The 15,152-nt window shown below is 44.7% G+C and overlaps 2 protein-coding genes across 15 annotated transcripts in view; both read right to left on the bottom strand.

Annotated features, from left to right (window-relative positions):
• Window positions 1–829, bottom strand: part of abca4a (ATP-binding cassette, sub-family A (ABC1), member 4a) — a 29,214-nt gene extending 28,385 nt beyond the window's left edge. For 9 of the 10 annotated variants that reach the window (XM_078095629.1, XM_040167202.2, XM_078095631.1 and 6 more), the window contains exons 1-2: window positions 702–829; window positions 165–276 (exon numbers count right to left, since the gene is read on the bottom strand). In XM_078095629.1, coding sequence (XP_077951755.1) covers window positions 165–230 — 66 coding nt within the window. In that variant the 5' untranslated portion in view covers window positions 231–276; window positions 702–829. Of the gene's footprint in view, window positions 1–164; window positions 330–701 lie in introns of all 10 variants that reach the window. The other variant, XM_078095630.1, reaches the window with a different exon arrangement.
• A 324-nt stretch (window positions 830–1,153) lies between these two features.
• The window catches only part of arhgap29a (Rho GTPase activating protein 29a), a 28,358-nt gene continuing 14,359 nt past the window's right edge, over window positions 1,154–15,152 (bottom strand). Inside the window, exons 1-21 of one of the 5 annotated variants that reach the window (XM_040167218.2) lie at window positions 14,000–14,344; window positions 13,107–13,203; window positions 12,645–12,717; window positions 12,098–12,158; window positions 11,665–11,811; window positions 10,749–10,813; window positions 10,557–10,667; window positions 10,365–10,445; window positions 9,910–10,092; window positions 9,333–9,470; window positions 8,981–9,171; window positions 7,426–7,595; window positions 7,112–7,240; window positions 5,971–6,069; window positions 5,694–5,857; window positions 4,769–4,957; window positions 4,264–4,401; window positions 3,824–4,059; window positions 3,384–3,687; window positions 3,138–3,246; window positions 1,154–3,044 (exon numbers count right to left, since the gene is read on the bottom strand). In XM_040167218.2, the coding sequence (XP_040023152.2) occupies window positions 2,080–3,044; window positions 3,138–3,246; window positions 3,384–3,687; window positions 3,824–4,059; window positions 4,264–4,401; window positions 4,769–4,957; window positions 5,694–5,857; window positions 5,971–6,069; window positions 7,112–7,240; window positions 7,426–7,595; window positions 8,981–9,171; window positions 9,333–9,470; window positions 9,910–10,092; window positions 10,365–10,445; window positions 10,557–10,667; window positions 10,749–10,813; window positions 11,665–11,811; window positions 12,098–12,158; window positions 12,645–12,701 (3,537 nt within the window). In that variant the 5' untranslated portion in view covers window positions 12,702–12,717; window positions 13,107–13,203; window positions 14,000–14,344 and the 3' untranslated portion in view covers window positions 1,154–2,079. Of the gene's footprint in view, window positions 3,045–3,137; window positions 3,247–3,383; window positions 3,688–3,823; window positions 4,060–4,263; window positions 4,402–4,768; window positions 4,958–5,693; window positions 5,858–5,970; window positions 6,070–7,111; window positions 7,241–7,425; window positions 7,596–8,980; window positions 9,172–9,332; window positions 9,471–9,909; window positions 10,093–10,364; window positions 10,446–10,556; window positions 10,668–10,748; window positions 10,814–11,664; window positions 11,812–12,097; window positions 12,159–12,644; window positions 12,718–13,106; window positions 13,204–13,995; window positions 14,345–15,152 lie in introns of those variants that run through there. The other 4 variants (XM_040167219.2, XM_078095636.1, XM_040167217.2 and 1 more) reach the window with 4 other exon arrangements.

Here is a 15,152-nt window from a genome sequence, read left to right as displayed (position 1 = left end):
ACTAAAATAGTATGTCACATAATATGATGAAAAACGACAAAATAATGACAGATTTATAAAATGGATTAGCTTTAAAATATATCTAAGAAGTAATTGCCCTTTTAGCCACTGCACCTCCCAGAGGGATAAATGAAGTGTATAATTGATGGATGAGTGGATTTTACCCTTTGCCTCCTGCGGATAGTCCAGTTCTTCCACAGCAGGAGTTTGACCTCTTTTCCTGCCCCCATGGCGCCTCTTTCTCACCCCCGCAGGGGCTGGCACCAGCCAACAAACCTGGATTCAACCATTCCACAATACTCTTACCGAGTCAGTGAAGCCACCTTAAGCTTTACAAAAACATGTTTGATTAATAGATAATTTGTATTTGGAAGGTTGGATTTTTCTATCCTTTCATCCAGTGAGTACGGCATGTTCGCACGTGCAAAAGATCTGCAAAGAGGTCAAAGAACTCCAGACACTTCACACGGTCATGATTACAAGAAGAGACCTTTGAACATGCTCGAAATATCCTCAATACTATTTGTGGTTAACCTCAAACACTGAATATTGCACAATCCCAGAACATGTAACAATATCAACTTTATTTATTTAGGTAAGGAACAATTACTGTGAAATGTTGTGGCTACATAATTACCTATTTAATATACATTGGATACATGTCAAAGCATGGCTGTATACTAGAATGGAAGATAACTTACCTCAGAAGAACACTTGCACTATGGAGCAATACCAAATTCATACAGCGTAACAGCACATGTCCTACCGAGTGCTCCTCGGGGTGCACTGCTACACAGCCAGACCTTGTGAATAGTTAAGCAGATTGATTTTAATCTTCTTTGCCAGTGCTGGGAGTCTCCAAATGCTGAGGAGAGCATTAGCAGCGGCCTAAATGACCTAACCGCCTGGCCCACGTTATATTGCATAACCCAACCTGTTGTAATCCCACAACTGGTCAACAATTAGTGTACTACTTTTAATTACAATTCAACATATTTTTAGCTGTATCTGTGAATGTCCAGGCTGCCATGCTGCAGCATGCTTGCTAATACTATTGCATAATGTCTAGTACTCATGGGAATAATTATTCTTTGTTAAATACAGTTGCTGCAAGTTGTACATTTCTGAGGGAATAAGAAACACTGACTGGATGTAATTTGTCAGATATATTTTAATAAGTTACAAATGGGTGTTTCATGTACCAGTTTTTTTTTGTTTTTTTTTTACTCTGAACCTTTAAACATTCTGCCAACCTTGTACATTAACATGAAAAACAGATTTAAATACATGATGCACTTCCTGTTACAAAGAACATGTAAGGCTTAGGTTACTGATAAAACTAATTCAGATGTAAAAGGGAAAGAATGCTTTGGCTATTATGAAATGTAAAAGTTATATAAAAAAAAGACAGATAATACCATTTATACAATCCAGTGGCATTTCTAAAAGCTTTTCAGATCAGTGTAAGTTGACACCGTACAAGTTCAACAGTATAAAAACAAGTGGATGTTTACCCTTTGCAACTGGTGCTTTATAACATTACCCGATGCCAATGCAGATACTCAGTACAGCATCAAACAAAGGTCATTATATAGCTTTATACACAAGTTATTTGTAACATTATTAATTACAACCTAAATGTAACAGTTCATAAAACATTTGAAACTGACTCAGAAAGATTTGTAGAGTATTGATAAGTGCACCCACCTTTTTTTCAGTGTTGTGGCTACATGGACTGTTTTAAAAACTTTAATTTTTGGTATATAAACAAACATCATCGTGAGCCTGTAGGAACTTGGGAGAAAATATTCACACAAAATTGCACAGTTTAAAAAAAAACATAAATATTCTGACCGGGTGCCAGAGTGTAGTGAGCAAGAGATTGGTAAATGAAATATAGGTGAATTAGAACATGCAACATTTTAAGTGCATCTTGTTTGTCTGTGGCCATCATTGAAGCGCATGTGGAAACTGCTGAGTCAATTGCAGATGTTTCTCACCACCTGCATATTAGAATACGGCCCACATTGTCAATGTTCAAGCACTGTTGCATCTGGATCTCTGATGACCCTCGGGTGGTCACACAAAATGAGCCTCCCGACGTTCGACCTCTTGGAGGCGCCTGGGCCGTAGTCTCTGGTACACTGGTTTGGCCTGGTCTGGGCTCAGTTCCTCCAGGCTCGAGCTGGGGGACTGAGACATGGCTGCCTGGTCGGCTTCATCGTCTTCCTCAAGAGGCTCATCTACAGACACCTCGATCTCAATCCCCTCTTCTTCCTCCTCCTCATCATCATCATCATCCCCCTCCTCCTCCTCATCTTCTTCCTCTGCGCTGTTAGCTGATGGACAGCTGTGCAGCTCCTTAGCTTTGCTCCCCGACGGGGGCTTGTAGAAGGTCCCTGGGGGCGGCTGAAGCGTCCTGGGGGCCCTAAAACCTGTTGCGACGGTATTGTACTTGGTGAGATTGTCCTCCCTTCTTAAAATCCTGCTAGGTCGCACTGCAACCGTGTAAGGTCTATTAGGGAAGATTGTGCTAATGCTCGCAGTGGTTCCGAGAGTGAAAGACGACGAAGACACCGGTACAGACGCCGACACGTCGCTTGCATCCACTGCTGTGCTCTCTGAGGGAGAACTGGCCACGATTCGCACAGTCCTGGCCGCGACATCGTGCTTGTACTGTTTGTCCCAAGTCCTGCGTAACGTCTGGGTGTCGATAAACGTCCGCCGGTAATGTGTGCCCGCTCGAGATTTTGTACTCTCGGTTTCGTCCACCTCTTCGATGGATTGGTCGCAACCCGCTCCCTTCCGGTCGTCTTGGTCGGCGCTGTTCCGCGTGTTGTTCTCGTCTATTTGACCTCGGCCGGCTACCCGTTCGGCTGGCAGGCTCGCCGGCCGGGAGGACAGTTTGTTGCGCGGGTGTCGAAGCTGGACCCTGGGCACGGCGATATGCTGAGAGCGGCAGAGGCCTCCCTCGCCGGGTTTCGGGATGTCTTGGACGCCTGATGGTGAAACCCCTTGGAAGGCCTCCAAATCCACTTCATCAACTTTGAATAGAGGGATCAGCAGAAGGTTAAACATCGACATTTTAAGTAACATGGTGTGGGCATTATTGGGTTGACTATTTTTGTAATACTGACCGCGTTCAAAATCGCTTCCATTGAGGCGGGGCATTGACTCATGAACCTCCGCCAATAAGTGTGAAGAAGGAATTATGGAGGAATGCCTCTTATACACCTTAGAGCTCTGCTGTAACGATAAGACGGGCGAGAACAAGGACAGAAACAAAAGCGTTGATGTGTCATTTCGTGTTCAAAGACAAATGGACGAATGTGCTGCATACAACATGGACGTCAAAACACGATACGCGCAGACAAACAACTCACCTCCTTAATGTCTCCCAGCGACTTGGAGTGCCTGCTCAGCAGCTGCTCCTTCTCCTGGGGGGCGTGGCGGGGTCGACCGTCAATCTTTGCGGGCGAGGTGGGGCTCAGTGGGCTGAGGGGGGTGTCGAAGATCATCTGGTAGTGTCTGATCAGAAGTTCAACCACGAGTGCCTGATACGGGTAATCCACCAGTGAGGAGAGGGAGACCTCGGCGTCCGCCTGCCTCGGTTTGATCAGTGTCGGGCCAAAGATGATGCCCAGGTTACTGGCTGTCATCTTATTCTCCTCCGATTGCTCCGTCACTCTGCAGAGACGACATTATTAAGTCATCTTTCATCTATTCAATGGCTTGCTCGATCTTTTTAAAGCGTAATAAATCACATTCCTGCTTGTAAAAATGACCATTTTAATGAAGCATTTGACAAAAACGGCCGCTGTACCGGTGCAGATGCTCTATGAGGAACTGCAGTGTCTTGTAATGAACAGGTGGCAGCTGTCTCAGTAGGTCTTTGATCTTGAAGAGGATCCGGTTTAGGTCCACGCTGACCTGGGCCGGGGTCACTGAGGTCGGACTACGTCTCAATGCCTCCAGTTCCTCCACAATGATACTCTGACTTTCCTTGGCCAGGCCGATAAAGTCGTTGTAATATCGGAACAGGATGAGCGGCTGTGGAAGCTGCAGAGGAAAGTGTGAGAGGGAAAAAATAAATAAATAAAATGAAACAAGGAAGTTAATAATAAACAGACTATTGAATAGTTTGAGTTATTAGACAAGTAGGACTAAATTAGAAAAGAGATAAGCATTCTCCACTCGCCTCCTCATATAGAGGACCGTCTGTGGGGGTGGAAGTCCATTTAAAGTACGCTAAATGTTGCTCACCTGTCTCAGATAGAGCTTGAGTACGTTGCTGATGTCGTGGGGGTAAAGTTCGGAGAGCTCCACCAGGTCCTTGCCATTCTCAAAGGCCTGGCAAAGCTTCTCCACCCGAGACTTGGCACCATTCACGCGGTAGATACCCTATCACAGCACAACAACAAAAAGTCAGTCAACGCAGGGTAATTGGATGCAATTTTGTCACCGTGGCACAACTGGGTTATTACTGCGGCCTATTATTACATTAGGATGAAGGGCGTTTATTAGCATTCGTTTAGTGCAATCGGCAATCTGGTGCCCGGATTTGAAAATCTAGGTCAAGTATGTGCTTACTTCTTAGTAAGTACGTGATTACTTCTTAGAAAACAAAAGTCATCTTGAAACATTCTAATAATCGTGTATATATTCATCACATTATTGTATCCTCTTCGGGAGGCCAAAGAGAATCCTTTCCAAGAGGCAACATCACAACAATCATCAATTTGTATTCCTCATATTGGACTAATCTTACCTTTATGTTCAGGGCTCGGTTCTCGATTTCTGACGTGCACTTCCTTATGATGAAGGGGATGCCGTCCTGACTGTTCTTAGCTGCCTGAGTGAAGTCAATGCCGAAGAGATGGAGCTTCCCCTGGAGCTTCTTGTGGCCGCACTGGATGGCCAGGGTCTCCAGACACTTCTTGTGGCAGGCCAAGGAACACTGCAGACACAATAACTCAGTTATGAAAAGAGAAAGACGTTTTCACCCTGCTGACAGGCGGGAGGTTCAAAAATAGCGAATGGAACTGAATTGTTAACATTTGAATTAATACTATAGAAAAAGCAACAGGATAAACCGGGATGAAGCTGTGAATTATAGTTACACAACTAATAAAAAAATAACTAAGAATGTGGACCATTTTCTACATGTGTACTTGTTCTAGCTTTGGCACAAAGACAATCACTCTAAAGTAGTTTGGTTGTGACCCCTTGAACCAATGCCATGGAAGGATTCCAAACACTGCAGAGTCATATTGTTACGTCTTGTCAATGCGTCCACCACTAAAAACTTTCCCAGTGACGGTCCTGTTATGTTCTTAAAAATGAAAAGAAACTAGACCTAAAATAAACAAGGGGGAAGAAAAAGCCTTCAGTTTCCACAGCCCGATCCCCGACTGAGACCAGTCGGTGGGTTTGGTCTCTGAGGAGACACTTCGGACACTTTCAAATGTTCCCTTTATTCTAAAGTCTTGATGAGCGACGAGGTGGTCTTTTTGTTTGATTTTTGCCTACCATCACTGATAAAGAAGCCAGTGTGAGACATTGGCACGCTTCATGGTATTTTAAATACTCTGCATGTTGTTGAGACACTTGGTGAAGGTCCAAATAGGAACTCATGGTTGCCGTTTTGTTCCATTGGTTTTAAAACAAAATGGGGGAAAAAAAAAACAATTTACCTCCTCACACTCCGCTCCATGAAACACCACCAGGCCGTCGCACTCTCTGCACTTTGATGGCGCCCTAAGCTTCCTCAGCTTGTGGGTTTGAGCCGCCTTGGACATCTGGGTGTTTCTAAAGGGACCCGGAGAGCTGGCCGTCTCGATTATCATCTCACTCACCCCTACAGAGGGGAGGGAGAGGAAGCACAAACCAAACGTCACTAAGAGCCCACTCCTCTCTTCTTGTATTGACGATAGGAAATACTTTGAAATTCCAGGGTTCACTTTGACTCACCGTTATCACAGGGTGAAGGAGGCTCTCTATCATCCAGGTCATCAGCAGACGACATGGTGCCAGTTGAGGGGGTTCTGGGTAATCTCCTCTTGAAGTCTCCTGAGCAGTAAGGCAGGATACACCAGTAAGTCCACATCTCCACCGTTAGATTGTTCTACTTTCTTCTGCCATCTCATGTGGACAACAGTGCAGTGATGAACTACTGAGAGCCGGACTGGGGCAACTGCCCCGGATTTAAAGTGCCAAGAGAAAAGGCGTGGCAGACTTCACGTTGGTGATAATGCAATTACCAGTATAGGAATGTTGGTGATTCACACCCTTATTGACTTTCCATTATCTACAATAGGCTCTATCTTAATAATGTGGGTGACTTTCTAATGAACCCAATAAATAGGCTCATCAGGGATTCCTGATGGACTGCGAATTGTGCACCGTCAATCAACTATTCTCCTCCAGCTGAGGAAAATCCTTATCTGAATGGTAAACTAGAAAGTCCTTTCATTGATTCTTGTGTGGACACCGAAGTTCAAAAGATTTTAATCAGCCAAATAAAAAAAAAAAAGAATAACAAAGTTTTTCTTTCAGTGTCAGCTGTAAAAGCACACCTGATAATGGAACACTTAAATCCACATGACTCATTTGGTTGAAAATCTCCTCTGCAAACACTTTGAGGAGAGCCCGACACATCCAGACTTTTAGGAAGGCGATTTGTAGAAGATCATCAAACGTCTGTGGCACAACCTGTTGCACAGCAACCGCGGCAACATTGAAAGAAACTCAACCTGCACCAATACTCCTATTTCAAGTGTCTGCATGCGGCGTAGATTAGCAGAGTTGCTCACTGTCCAACAAAGAGGCACCACTGACAGTGGGATAACACTGGGGGTTTTCTTCCTCGCATGCAATGATTTATGCAGAAGATTAAACGTTATAAAATGAGTCTCTCGAAGGCTGTCAAGAAACACAAATCCCTTTACAGCATGCGATTGAAGCCAATAATCAGTTCCTAAGCAACATGCATATTGAAAGAACACTAGTTTGACTCACTTCACTTTATGGATTGATGAAAATATCAGTTTCAGGTGAACTTTAAGTAAAATATTTTTTCCGTAAACAAAGCGTCGGTCTTGAATGGCCCTACCTGGGCTCGCAGTGGGCGAGTCCATCGACCGGGACTCACTGCTCCCTCCGGCACTTTCCGAGTCGCTGCACATACCTCCACCGTGGCTGGCCGAGGCCCAGGGACGAAACGAGGCCTGAGTCCGAAGTGCTGGGTAGAGACAATATTACAGCACACTCTTGGATTCAAAAATTTCCCCTCTGCATTTCTTCTGTCGCTACAGACTGAACACAACATATGAACTCAAATCTTTGTTCTCTAAACTCAAACATCAAAGATTACAGGACACTTTGTATTTGCAGGAGCTATTAGGCTTGAACGTGGATCCGACGTACCTTGAATGTCAGTGCTGCTGTTGGAGTGCCTTTCAGCAATCTTGGCATGCTGGGCAGTGACAGGACTTTCCAAGTCATCTGCACCGAGGAGATCAGAGGTCACAGACGCCTGTGACAGGTTACTGTGGGACGAGTGGCTGCCACTTAGTAGGCGCTTGCTGAACAGCAACCTGGGGAGGAAAATGACGGGAAGAAAATTATTATGCTACTGTACTATTTGGGACGTTCTTCATGGAATAATACTTAGTTTAAGAATTCATATTAGACAAGTCTTAGGCAAGGTCTATGCAGCCGAAAATGATCTATTGATCTGTTAAAGAGGCCTTTATGGACAACTTAAACGGATTTAAGGGAGAATCACGACATTCTCTTTTAGGATTGGAAATAATGCAATTTTGAATTGGTGTCTTGCAATTAGATCAGTTAAATCTGTGAATGAAATTCCTTTCCTGTGGGATCAAATTGCCGTCATACTGAATAACATTATGAGATGAGCCGCGCCTCAGACAGCAGTTAATCTGTAACGATGATTAGCAGATGGGCTTGTGAATGGCCGATGTGCAATCCAGGGCAGGCATTGTTAAAAAAGTGTCCCAATGTTTCTGACAATATACAGTATGTAGGTCAGCGGTCTAAAATTAACTTTCTGAAAACCAATGCTGATGTGTGTGTGTGTGTGTGTGTGTCTAAGTTTCATTTCCTCTCAACCAAGCTGAATTCTTTTGATCAGAGTAATCGGACTTGGAAGACCAGGAAGAATAAAGCACTCTAATGTGTGTGTGTGTGTGTGTGTGTGTGTGTGAGAGAGAGATTACAAGCCTGTGATAAACTCACTCAAAAGGAAACAAATTACATGTTTAACCCAGTACCATAAGAACAGGCTACTTAGAAATACCCAAATGTAAACCATGTTTTCAATGGTTGTTGGGTAGTAATGTTGTGTATTTAACTTGAAAGCTACAGAAAACGTTCACAGAGATTAAGCCAAACTGATGGAAAGCGCACTGCTCCTTTCTCCCGTGACCGCAGTCATTTCCCCAGGAAGCCCCGGCCAACCCGATTGTTTTACGCTTTCCAAAACAAGCTCTCTCACTCAATCACTCCACCTCCCAGCAGTGAGAGCAACAGAATCACAGGCTACTGTGATTTCACTGGATCATCAAAAACTTGTTTACCATTTTCCCACGGAATCCTAAGCTTTAAGCTGTTTGGGATGAAAATATTGACATTTTAAATTGAGACGATCAAATTACTTGACATCAGGATCAGGAAACATTTATTGCCAAAATTTGTCAAACATACAAGGAATTTGTCTTGGCGTTTGGTGCGACAGTAGACATTGACATGAACTGTCAAGCGCTTTGAGCTTAAACGAATAAGACTTTTATTTACATTAATAAATACTATAACTGTAATATGAGGTGAGTTCTGGTAGCGAAAGACAAAAAAAAAGCCATCTTTTTTATCTGTATTTGCTTAAATCGCCTGTGAACCCAACAGTGACGTCACTGATCCCACGTCGGAACTGGAGAACCGCGCTTTCAACATGACTCACCCGGTGCCGTGCGTGACGGCCGAATCAAACGAGTGGGACTCCAGGCGAGGCCCGTCCGTGGGAAGACCCCTGACGAAGTCGATGTAGCGCTGCCCCGGCTCGTACAGTTTGGCATTTTCACACAGACTCTGGTGGTTGACGGGCAGGGACACGACCTGGGCCTGCTGGAGCTGGAACCAGTTGACGGACACCTGAAAGAAGGAACATGCAACATTAGCGTGAGCACGGAGCAAGGTGTTGATCGCCACCCGATTAGTCCGTCCGAGATTAAATGATTTCTGTCAAGTTGCTGTAAGAAAACTTTAAAACGACATTCGTGATGAACATTTTCAGTAAACAAACTGGAACTTACGGCCTTGAGGGTGAGGTCGCACTGGGAGACCATCTCACGGATCTGCGTGATGATCTCGCTCTTGGCGTTGGTCAGATCGACTCTCTTGTCCCCAACATCGATCTGACATGCTTTGCAGTGCTCCCTGGCCTCATCAGCCTGCAACAGAAAGGACAACAATTCAATCAATGCTCAACTCTGATCACACATTCATTTGATTTGACTTGAGCCAGTTGTGAGCATGTTGGAACTTGGCCCAGAGTCCTCGTTTTGACCCTCCGCCTATTTCTGTCTCTCTGTATTTTCGACATGGAATGAATTCAACAAAGAACAGCCTAACAGGAATATGTGTGTAGTACTCAGGTTCCTGCTTTGTGTGTGCAGCCTACTTGCTGATAAGTATCAGCTCACAGGGATTCTGAGTAAAAAGGACTTGGTGAACGCCAAACAATGCTGCATAGGTGTAATCATGGCATTCAAACTGACTTTAACAAACAAAAATGCAAATAATCAGAAACAGCATTTTTAAAGAAGCCTATAGGATGAATTCAGGGCTGTTAGAAATTGCAACATTACGGTCGCAACGATGGAGCCGCACCTTCTGCTGGGCCTCCTCCTCCAGCCTGCGCCTCTTCTCCAGCTGTTTGGCCGCCGCGGCTCCTCCTGCCCCTCCGATCTGCTCCTCCTCGAGGCGGCTGGTGGACACCTTGGCCTTCTCGTACTCCTCCTGCCGCTGGACCTGCAGCAGTCGCGCCTTCTTCAGAGCACTGTCCGCCTCATTCTGCAGATACACGCGTGTCAAAGTTAAAGCTCAGATAAAGCGGAGATGGCTGTGACTTTCTAGAGTGTGGGAACTTAACTCATTTAATGTTAAATAGTAAAGAATACCAATCCTTTACAGTCTTATTACATTGGCTAGTGATGCTCATTCAGTGGAAGCTGTTTAGGCAGTTCAAGTGCGTCCTTGGAGTGAGCTCCTGGGTGAGGGAAGCATTTGGGTTTTGTGTGTGCGTGGCCCTATTCAGAATGCAGCCGTCATGGCAGTCAACTCACCATTTTCTTTTGCTCTCTCTGCCACTGCTCCTTGACCTCTTTTCGTAGTTTGTCCAGCTCATTCTTTCTGGCCAGAAGAGGCTGGAAAGAAGCACATAAGCCCCCCAAAACAGTCAGTCTGCCCTCTTGTTTCCATTATACTACTCGGACAAGTCCCAGTTCAGAAATGCAGCTTTTGCCTTGATGGATTACCCGTATGAATTTGTTGCTTTGGAGTACTGCTGCAGTCTGAAGTACCAGCTGGCTGTATTCAATGTCATTTTTGAAGGCAGCCATGTAGATCTCACGAAAAGGCATAAATTCCTGAAAGGAGAGGGGGAGAGTTTTTAACCGCTAGAAGGCAGAAGCAAAACTGTGATCAGACTACCTGCGTTATCCACTCACCTGCTGACTTGCGAGCGTCTTGGCAGACTCTGCCATTTTGGCGTAACTCTTTGCACACTCGACGTCTGCAAATATACACACGGACCGGTTTATTTCACAACATCCGCAGCCCTTCTCAACAGGCACACAAACGGTCAATTGCGTGTGCGCATATATTTGCATGCTGCTAAAGCACCGCTGATGTATTGATTTGTGGAGCAAAGTGAAAATGATTTAAGCATTTGTTGATTTAAGCACACAATTATCCCTGCGTCGTGATAAAAGTCTTAATTATTAATCAGTAGATAAGCCATGAATTGCCCAATCACAAATTTCCTGTAGGGCTCAACAAGGTGCTTTGTTTTTCAGCCTGAGACCACTCATTAACCAGCGAGCCGGACAAAAGCCCTCACACGTCACACTTCACTTTGAGCTTGGATAAGAAGGCCGGCTCAGATGATGGAGAACAATTTTGCAAAAGTTTTTGCCCCAATTAATCCACACATTTGTTGCTCTGGCCAGTATAAAGCTGGGTTGTATGAGGTATTTATTCAGTGTCAGTGTATTGCCTGCAGTGGATGTTGGCACGCGGTTTAGAGAAGCGGGCGGGAGCCGCCGCAAATGTACGTCTAGAATATTCTCACTACTTTTTTCCTGTATGAAAGCGCTGTCTGCAAGGTGCATAAGTAGCTATCGATGCGCTCTTAAAGCCACCAGACATAGGTGGTAGAAAAACAGAAATTTTTTCAATATTTTAGATTTTTTCAAAGTGTGTGTATGATTATTGAAAGTTTAAACTAGATGGATGTTATCACATGAACTGAAAGGAAAGGAATTATCTGCAATCTCACAATCACCTTGTACAAACACCAGTCATGACAGCTGCTACTTTGCCGTCTCCCCCTCACATGTCAGAATTACTGTGCCCCAAACTCACCCATGCTGAGGCGCTTCTCGACCCAGGCCAGCAGCTCTTTGGTGTACTTGGACCAGGCCTTAGCGTAGAGCAGCGCTGACTCCACCCCGCTGTCCAGCCGCTGCAGCGTCCGGTCCACCTCTTCTGCCCGAACCGGCTGGGACGGCCCTGTGAAAAGCACGGCGACCCCTTCAGGTGTGTTGTGAAATGTGGGCTTAAAATGTGACCGCCAGCGCCTATCACCACTGCTGCATCTGTGTCAGCCAGAGCTCACTTAAGCTCAGTTAGGGCAAGTTCTTTGAGCTCTTACAAGAGATGACACACAGAAGGATGACACAGAAACCCTAGGTCATCGTAAAATTGATTTATTCACCAGGAGAATAAATAGCCCACCAGCTCTTTTGCAAAGCAGTGCCAGTGCACCGAAGCCGTGTGTTACAGAGATCCGTCTTACCTGGCAGATCATCTTTCTCTGGGCCGGATCCTCCAGATTCCACAGAGAGGTTCTCAAAAGACTGAAAAACAGGCAGATTACGAAAAAAATTGAAAAAAAAAAAAAAAAAATCAACAATGGGGAGGATTCATTTCCTACTCAAAGCGTGATACGCTGTGCAAAAACATACTTTAAACAACTCTTATCAGAACCACAATTTCCTCCTGAGAGCTGTTTTGAAACCCACAACAGGAAAACAACAATTCATGGCATCAATTCATCATTTGCAGCTTGACCACTTTGGAAACGTACGTCAGACCGGAGGCGCTCACTTAACCCCTGAACCCTGAACTCTAAACTATTTCGCGTGACAATTTAGGGGCAGTAGGCCACATCCGGGCTTTCATGGAAAAGTAAATTAAATAACAATAAATGTAGGTTTTAAGTAGTAATCGGCCTTTGATTTACGATGCCAAGTCGAGTTGTGATGGGCGAGCAGTGAAAACTTGTACGCCTCACTTGTGGTGGGATAACGTTTGTTTAGGTGCAGGTATTGTACTCTTCTTACCCTGCTTCTCTTAGTTAGGGGGAGCCCCAACACCGATCCATTCTCTACATCTCCCATAAGGAAGTCAGACACTCTGAAGGAAAACGGACACACAAATCAATAAACACAGTTGAGAAAGTATGAGATTGAATGTAGTGCAACTCAAAAGCCTCTTTATTTAGATCCCCACTACATGCTTAATACTTCTGTAGTTGGTAATGAAAAACCTTTGCTTACAAATGTCAGGTTTTAAGTCCTATCCAAAATGACAAGAGGGATATTATTTTAAACTGGAACTATATGCGTGCAAATTGACACAAATTAACAATGCAGCTCGGAATTAAGAGGCAACTAATTCATTTAGAACCTTGCCTTTTATAAAGAATTAAAGCACAGGTTGGCTGCAGTCGGACTAGGAATGCCCACAGAAGTGAAGTACGCCATGAGAATTTAAATCCCACATACTTAGGAAACAATACTTACACATTGCCAAAGGTGAACGCCAATGTGTCAATAGCAGCGTAGATCTCTCCGAAAAGCTTCTGTTTGTTCTCCTCATTCACCTCCTTAAAATTCACGCCTGTCAAATAGTGAATAAGTGGGTTGAGCAAGTGGCAAACCTGAAGCACGCATTCTGAAGACATCTTGCTGTGTTGCAAGTATAAATCTCATGGTTCATGATGCATCAACCTTTGCATGACGTAAATACACGGTTTTATTCAAATATCTTCGCCCCACAAACATGCAGACATTTAAAGAGAGACATCCAAAAACTTCAAATTAGAAAAGATAAGCAAAGACCGCAAGTGTATGTTTATGTTTGTATGTAATCGGGAAAGGCAGTAGCTTCCTGCTGGAAGTCTAAACACGGTAACAACTGAAGACAGAATGGGGGAAAAACACCGGCGTAAATACGGCTGTAATCAGTCTTCACAATAAACTTCCTGTCCTGACTGAGCGGAGAGAAAATAAACGGGGGGAGAGATGCTCAGAAAATGCGCCCAAACACCGAGCAATAAATCAGTGATGTCACTGACCACTCTGCTGCCTCCTTGATTTCCTCAGCCTTTCCTTTCCATTGGAACAATGGAGATTTCTAGAGTTCAAAACACCCGTTGAATGGAAAACCTGCCGTCTTCAGTGAGCTTAGCTCAAACTTGTTTGGGAAAGTTTCTGCTTTCAGCTGAGAAACATCAAGCTGGGAGAGTCCACCTCCAGCTTATCTGGAATGGTTCAAATATTTAAGGAAGACTGCTCCTAACAGCTTCAGCCCTTACCGACGCCCGTCAAACAGCAAGATGCTTCCTCAAGCATCGAATCCAGGTCAGAAAGACTTTTATGCTGGGCCACAAATGGGAGAAATACCACTCACCCACCTCAAACTTTTCCTCAGCGTTCGTCTTGATTAACAAAAACAAGACGTCTCAATCGTAACACTGACTAACACGGAGGGGATTCTCTGGCCAAGTAGTTTTTTCCTCCAAACATTCGCTGTTCCTCTGCTGATCCATCAAAAGCAGCAAATCGACGTCAATAAATCCGATGTAAAAAGTGTTGACTCGAGGAGCACAGGAAGGGTCAACATGATGTCGGAAGGGAGCAAAAAACGATCCTAAAAGAGGAGGTCAAGCGTCCGAGGGGCCCCGTTCCAGCTACGGTAACCAGCACCATTCCCAGCACACAACTCTCTTGTGCGGTTTCATGTCCTCCTCTTCTGTCCCGACCCCCTACCCCCAACAGGACATCCTGAGGCCTGCTGGAATACAATGCTCAGGCCCCAGCCAGTGGTCCAAACGTGGAAGTTACATCATCGGGGAAAAATGGTATTGTTTCAGCGGAAAAGCACAACACTCTCGAAAGCGCTCGTCAGCTGCAGAGTCCTACGCAAAGCCGAGGTGCAGGGGGAGCCTCTCCTCCGATGAGGAACAATTGGAGGGTGGATGTGATAAAACTTCCTGTAGTGTTACGGTGCAACGTGGAATGTGATGAGGCAAAAATGCAATACACGGCAAAAAAAGTCAAGTAGAATCCATTCGTACATGTTTTATCTAAAACATGGCAAGCACATCGGAACCAAACACGACCTGCTGATCAACCGGCCATGAATACGCTTATTTTACGTCATCGCGTTGTGTGACACCCGCAGTACATCTGACATCAGCGTGTCACTGTGTGAGGGTCAAGCAATGAGCGGTTTGGGCCCCCCTGTTGGCGGAAAAAGACGTCATGTGTACAGAATTATGAAAAGACTACACGTTTACAAGTAGAAGAAATACAGCGTTTCCTCTTGGGGGGGACGCAGAGATCAGTGGATAAGTGTAAACATGAAGAAAAACAAACAAAAAGACTTTCTTGGCGGGGCGCCTATTGAATGGTAAGGAAAAAAACACCATGATTTATTATTATGACAAATGTGAAGAATCTACAGAACGGCTGCTTAATTAAAAATTCCATTCTCTGATCCATCAACGTGGTTGAATGACACACAGTCGGCTTACTGCACAGCATTGTATGCACGTAATAACAGTT

The sequence above is a fragment of the Gasterosteus aculeatus genome, chromosome 21 (assembly GCF_964276395.1).
Source record: "Gasterosteus aculeatus chromosome 21, fGasAcu3.hap1.1, whole genome shotgun sequence".
NCBI lineage: Eukaryota > Metazoa > Chordata > Actinopteri > Perciformes > Gasterosteidae > Gasterosteus > Gasterosteus aculeatus.
This window is presented reverse-complemented; position numbering and strand designations above follow the sequence as displayed.